The sequence below is a fragment of the Monopterus albus genome, unplaced genomic scaffold (assembly GCF_001952655.1).
Source record: "Monopterus albus unplaced genomic scaffold, M_albus_1.0 scaffold338.1, whole genome shotgun sequence".
NCBI lineage: Eukaryota > Metazoa > Chordata > Actinopteri > Synbranchiformes > Synbranchidae > Monopterus > Monopterus albus.
The window spans coordinates 215,727-222,575 of record NW_018128218.1 but is presented as its reverse complement, the minus strand read 5'-3'; the positions used below and the strand labels follow the sequence as shown (position 1 = coordinate 222,575).

General features: G+C 39.8%; 1 protein-coding gene across 5 annotated transcripts in view; it reads left to right on the top strand.

The window, feature by feature from the left end:
• Positions 1 to 2,773: 2,773 nt before the first annotated feature.
• efl1 (elongation factor like GTPase 1) overlaps positions 2,774 to 6,849 on the top strand; it is a 159,872-nt gene continuing 155,796 nt past the window's right edge. Inside the window, exons 1-5 of one of the 5 annotated variants that reach the window (XM_020624779.1) lie at positions 2,774 to 2,842; positions 3,348 to 3,447; positions 4,328 to 4,395; positions 4,520 to 4,604; positions 5,239 to 5,372. In XM_020624779.1, coding sequence (XP_020480435.1) covers positions 3,357 to 3,447; positions 4,328 to 4,395; positions 4,520 to 4,604; positions 5,239 to 5,372 — 378 coding nt within the window. In that variant the 5' untranslated portion in view covers positions 2,774 to 2,842; positions 3,348 to 3,356. The other 4 variants (XM_020624783.1, XM_020624781.1, XM_020624780.1 and 1 more) reach the window with 4 other exon arrangements.

Sequence of the window (6,849 nt, the reverse complement as noted above, 5' to 3'; positions counted from 1 at the left end):
GGAGAGAAAACAGAGTGAGGGGAGTGAGAAAAGAGGTGCAACCGGGCAAACCTGACAGCATGTCTTACAACTGCCAGCTGGTGCAGTTAGGTGCACAAGCAGCAATCCATGTATGGTGCACTAAACAAAAGAAATGAGAAGTTGAATTAGTCTTAAAATGCTATTTATCGGTGTACGACATGAAAGGCTTATGGCTTTTCCTTGTTTTGACTTATCTACAATGTTACAATGGTGAATTATCATCTTACTTGTGACCTAAAGATCAAAAAATGAGGTGTATGTATGTTCTAGTATTTCTAGGCAAAAGTAACCCTGTTTATACAAGTCTCGCAAACTCTCGCTCGTGAGACCTTTTTTCTAACAAAATTAAGTGTTACCTGATAGTTTAAAGATTTTCTTGATTGGTCATAATCTCCAGGCTGTTGCTCGATCATGTGAACTTGCCTGGCATCCAACAGTGCCATTGTAAAAGTGGAATTTTTAGACTGCTGTTATGGCAAAAATGGTCTTATCAGGATTTGGTGAATGCAAAATAAAACTTGATACCAACTCTGGAGGTTGATGTGCATTTATTCCTGCAGGAAGGAGCGAACTCACACAGAGTGTCAAACATAACAGTCTGAAGGAGAAGCTCCTTGAGCAGAGAGCTGCATTTCCTTTTATAAATCATTATGAGTGTTGCTTGTGGTTTCGGTCAGTTAAGGTCATATGTAGGTTTAAGGAAACGTCTGTCACACAGGAAAGAAGCTGTCTGGTTTAACATCCATACAATGTCATGCTTTTCACTGAAGACACTTTGACACAGAAGTTTGTCTAGTTTCACAAGCACACAAACAACTATACATAAAAACAGCATAGCAACAGCTAAGATGCTAATATTAATTTTTCCATCACACTTGTGCCCAGTTTTAAAAATATATATATTTTCACTCCTGCTGCTGCACTGTGACCAGAGGATGTGGAGAAAAATACAGGGCCTGAGGTTCCTGCATGTCTGAGAATGTTCCCGTACAGGGACTCGCTGTTTTACCTGACCAGGTCTAACCTACAAGCAGCCACTAGTGAAGCTACCGCTGCAGTTAGTGATCAGCTAATCAATGCTGGAAATCCCCCAGAGCACAGTACCTGTTTGTTTAGACTGCTTGAGGCCAGTGTGTCTGCTGCATGTGAGTGTTGCTGGTTAACGAGAGGATTAATGACCCATGATGTTATTGTCGGAGCTACGCTACCTGTTGGAATTAATTTCACTACTTTGGGACTGTATGTGGTTGTGTGGGGGGACGACACAGCTACCACCGGTTGTATTTACCAACCTTGGAGCTACTTTCAAGGAAGTGATGTTTCCACTACTCTGTGGGACTTAATGGTAAGTTTAAAAAAAAACGTTTTGCATGTCTGTTAATGCCTCGTTTCTGTAATGGTAGAGAGAATTGTTGTAAGGCTGGAAAAGTTACTATGTCTGCATTATGCCAATTAAAATATGGGGTTTCTCAATTACCCGCTTTGTTTAGTGTTACATATCTCTTTTCATCGACACATATACTGTTGTTTACCTATCTATGGAGGAGACATTCACATCATTGTGCTGTCCACTTGCGGCACAACAGTGGTAGCAAGAGGTGTGTGCATTCACAAACTATTCTCTCGTTTTTAGAAAGAGGCTCTCTGGTTTTATCATTCTGAAATAATTACAGAATATTTGGAGTTAAGAGGGGAGCCAAGCTAATCTACAGGTACCCATGATTAAACATTAAATGGCTGGAAATGAGCAAAATGAGCAGCCATGGGCTCCTGAAGTAAATAGATGCATATCACACATAGCCGGCTGTGACTTATAACATAATATTTGACACTCTTGTCACATAGTCCAAATAATGTTTGTTTTATGCACATTTAACAAATGTGAACCAGAGGCAGGAAGGGAATGTGTGAAGGAAGCTGTCTGTGCAGGGACTTCTGTGGAGAGAGATGTGTCACCACTGTCCATTGCACAATACAGTTTTGAAGTAACTGGAGCACTGATATGTTATGGGGACTTGTGAGTTACAAAAAAATGATTAGATTGTGTTTTGCAAAAGAATGCAAAAAAATGTGCAAAACAGAGCCAGGCTTTTATGTTATAAAAATATGTTGAGAATGTTCTTAATGTATGTTGAAGTAAATATTTTCATACAAATTAATATTGCTACATTTTTACCTTTACCAATTTCAGAAGCAGCAGTATGGCAGTGGAATAGTGGTCTAAGCAAGGTAAATTCATATAGCACAACGTATAGCACATTTCGTTCATGCAGTAGCTATTCAAGAAAAAAAAAGATGTGTGATTTGAGTAATGGGGGGCCTGTGCCCCAGATTAGCCACACCCCTGCTTGCTCCTGTGTCATATGGTCCACCTCATTCATTAAGCTGAGTATGGAACTGATTCATATTTTTGTAATGATATTAAACATTGGCATCACACACTTCTTCTTAAACCATGTAATTGTAATTGTCAGTGAACCGTATCTTCTAAGCCACAGAACGTCACAGCACTGAGGAATTTGGTGCGTTCCAACTTTTTGTTACCTTTTGTTTTACGAGTGAACGCACACTTTCTTAATAGTAGAAACAGTTTTTTCATTTGAATACCGCTGTGTCCTGCATTACAAGCTAAAAGGTGAATCGAACGGTATTTTAAGGAAATAATCATGAGTATTCCCTTTTGTAAATGTAATTGACTAGTAGGCAGCAAATAAAAAGTGGTCTATGAATAAATCTGCTCTTTGCGCATGTACCTGAATGCAGCACCAATGTAAGGAAAAATGGGCGTGGCTAACGTGTCATCATCTTCCGGGAAAACAACGTGAGTTTTGTAAGGTCCATGGGTCTCAAAAATGTGTACTTATTTTCAAATTACTGTGGTATTAAACGCAGCACAGCCGTGTAGTACATGATAGTGGTGGTGGTGTTGTGCTGTGTAGAGACTTTAGAATGGATGCTAGAGCTCATTTCGCTTTCTGTGAGAAGTTTAGATTAGGCTAGCTGCTGTGTTAGCACATAGCACTTGTCACAGTTCACACTCATATCAGTACCCCATATACAGTGTAGTTTCACCCATTGTGTTCATTTTACTGTGACCAGTTAGGAATATCTACGTTTTGAACCACTGACTGCTTTGCGTTGAACTGTTCACCTCCACCACACAGCAGACACTAGCTAAAACTGTTAGTAACAGCAAAGCACTTAAAATAAGGTCATGTACTGTACGCCGCTATACTATCACCGTATGACTTTACCCTAGTATGTTATTATTAGTAACAAAGCAGCGGTTTAAAGTTGGTTACGTTCAATGTTGTCATTTGTTGTAGGTGTTCGCCATGGGACGCACCAGCCTGGATAAGATCATTGCACTGCAGAGAAACCCTGCCAACATCAGAAACCTGTGCATTCTGGCACACGTTGATCATGGTGAGTAACATTTGTATTGCTGCATTTAACTCCAGATGTGCTTTCTTCTTTATTATGTAGACGTGGCAAGCCAAATTCAAGTTGGTCGAGATACGTTTTACCTGCTTGTCTGGGGATGAAGCACCTACAGTGTGACTAACTCAACATCTCGAAAACGTACTTTAAAACTCTGCATATGTCATTAAATATATAATCAGTTTATATTTTGCTTTATTACTGTAAGCTGATTCACCAGATGCCAAATCCTACAGGTGCAAGCCATGTAACAGCTTTTTATACAGTGTATGATGCAAAGCATTCATTTAGAGACATGTTCAATTTAGTGACATTTGATTGGATGTAGGGTTGGTAGTATGAGGTACGAGTGAAATTAATATCACAGCATCACAGTTTTTTAGCTCAACTTTAATTATTGATTACATTGGTTTGAATTAATTTAGGCATTGGAATTGTGTCATAAGGAAATTATGTTATGGTTTTATTACCATTGTTGAGGGCATGGGGTAAAACAGGGGCTAATGAAGTTTAGGGTTGTTTTTACAGAGTAAACTCATTATTTATTAATCTCTATTTTATCTTAAATTGGTAGGTTAATTTTTTAGTATATAAAATGTCAGAAAACAGTAACAAATAATAATAAAAAAATCATAGTTTACTGTTGCCCAAGGTGACATCTTCTGCTTATTTGTTTGACTAACAGTTTTGAACTTAAATACATTTGATTTAAAATGAGATAAAACAGAGAAAAGCAGCAAATCTTTTAACATTAGTAACTGGTTATTTTCTGTGAACACATTAAATGGTTTGTGTTTGGATAGTCTGTACTGTCAGCTCTACTGTATGTCGGTGAAACCATTTGGAAACACCTGTGTTTTTGCAGGTAAAACGACTCTGGCTGACCGCTTAGTGGCAAGTAATGGTATCATATCCAGTCGCTTGGCTGGGAAGGTAAGTGACTTTATTGTTGGAGAGACTTTTTGACAGCGATGCTGTATGACCTGCACGTGCTGTGCTGCATTTCACTCTTGCTTAGCCATTATTTGTGGTTGTTTGTGATGTGCTAATCTGCCAGCTGAGGTATCTGGACAGCAGAGAGGATGAACAGATCAGAGGAATCACCATGAAATCCAGTGCCATCTCTCTGCACTTCGCAAATGGTAAGGCTACTTTGTACTGGTTGAAGTAAAGTCCACACTTTAATGTGCCTCGCTGTTATATGCCCTCTTGTTTAGTCCACTCCAGGACTGAATCTGGGATGATTTGTTCTAAGTCTGTTCTTAATTTACAGGCTTTGCCTCAGGGTGCTTTGGCACCTTTGGATTTTGTGTGGAATTTTTATATGGCCTTTTTTGATTTTTGCTTTCCAGTAGACAGATCCAAGGAATTTTCTTTAAAGTTTTTGATGGTAAATGTATTATTTATATTACAGCAGTTATGAATCCTAAAGCACTCAGAGTGATCCTTGTTTGATGGCTCTTCTTTATTATGCTGTGATGTGAAGGAATACATTTCAGCTGTGTCATGGTGTTTAGCTTTAATACTATTGTCTCCAAGGAAATAGTTCAGCTCAGTGCTGACTGTTGTTGGTTTGTTATACCATTAAAACTGAATATAAATAAAGAGATAACCATTCATGTAAATAGTAGTTAGTTGCCTCATCTGAGCTCCAGTGTTACTGAACTGGATTTTGACTCTAATGTGAATAAAAGCTGGGCTTCTTGGCAGTCAGAGCAAAGTGTTCTTTTGAGGAGGGGCCTCTAAATAGTGTTTATGTGTCCCTTGTCTCCTCAGGAGACCAGGAGTACTTACTGAACCTGATCGACTCCCCTGGTCACGTTGACTTCTCCTCAGAGGTTTCCACTGCTGTCAGGTTATGTGACGGTGCCATTGTAGTTGTTGATGCTGTGGAGGGAGTGTGTCCACAGGTAAATATCTCTGTTGACTCACTGTCTCATTTTGTAACCTGTTATCGTGCTAGGAAGAAACACTTTATTTACTGGAGGTTCACATTGTTTCCTGTGAACATACTAAATCTGCATTCTGTGTGTAAGAGAACATTTCTCTGTACCCACAGAGGAAATCACCCTTAGCCCAAACTTAGCTCAGGATGCATTGGACTGATAATGATATGAGCATTGAAGTTGTTACAGGACCTTTTCTGATAGGGACGAAGTTCAATAGCTGGTTCTGTTTTGGATCTGGGTCCAAGATGGATAAATACCTGGATTTGTTAAACTTCATTTCCCTTACTGAATCTGTTATTCACGTTCTGTTTAGTTTACACTGTTTGGCCTATGTTGGAAAAGGGAAAAATGCTATTGTACATAGATACGATATGGCTTAACTGCTCCATAGACAACAAAATGGCAAGATTTGCAGGAAGATACTCATGACATAGGGGAATAACACATTTTTTGTTACGCCTCCATGTTAGCAGCAGTTTGACAGAAGACACAGATTTTCAGGTTCTCCATCCATCCGCCTCATTCTCGTGAACACGATATCTCAAACACCTTGAAGGATTTTTTTTTTCCTCCAAATTTGGCACAAATGCTCACTTGGATTCAAGGAGGATGTGACAAAGCTCTCTATCGGTACTCTGTAAAAAATGAGTGTATTGAAGATGGCATGTTTCTCGCTGGACATTTTTCAATAGAATCATATGTTAATATAGTAAAAACTCTTGTTTTGCCAAAAATAAACTTAAAGGTGAAATTTGTAACATTTGAAAGGCTCTAGAATCAGTCACCTCCGCTCTGCCCAGCCCTCCCTCTGCCTGCTTGCTCCACTTTCCATACTCCACCGGACCCTTTGTGAACGTGAAACCGATTATGAAATTCACCAAGTCATCAGGTAGCTTTGTCTGTGCAGATTCTCAGTCATCCAGGTCATAGTAAACTGAAAAATCCTTAGAAAAAATCAACTGGACTTAGATTTCTAGATCAAAGACGTTTCACCTCTCATCCAAGAGGCTTCATCAGTTCTGACTGACTGGTGTGGAGCTGGAGATATTTATCTCCCTCGGTGTGGTTTCAGTCCTTTGAAGGCCAACCATGTCCCTTAACGACTGAGTCGTTACAGCCCAGTATCTGAGAGTCGTTACCTGTCTTTAGACCCTCCCCTGTCGACCGACGCCTATTGTCCTGGTGGGCATGTTTGGGCAGAGATCTCAAAACAGGATTGTAGATGGAAGACAAGTTGTGTCTTACTCCACCACCCCTATTTAGTGAGGGGTGTTCTATTTTTACAAAAATAGCTTCCTTAACTCCTCTCTCAAACCAGCGATGTTCTCTGGAGAGGATCTGGACTTCACTGTCCTCAAAAGAATGTCCTTTGTCCTTCAGGTGGAGGTGGACTGCTGACTCTGGTCCACTGGAGTTGGCCCTCCTGTGTTGGGCCATG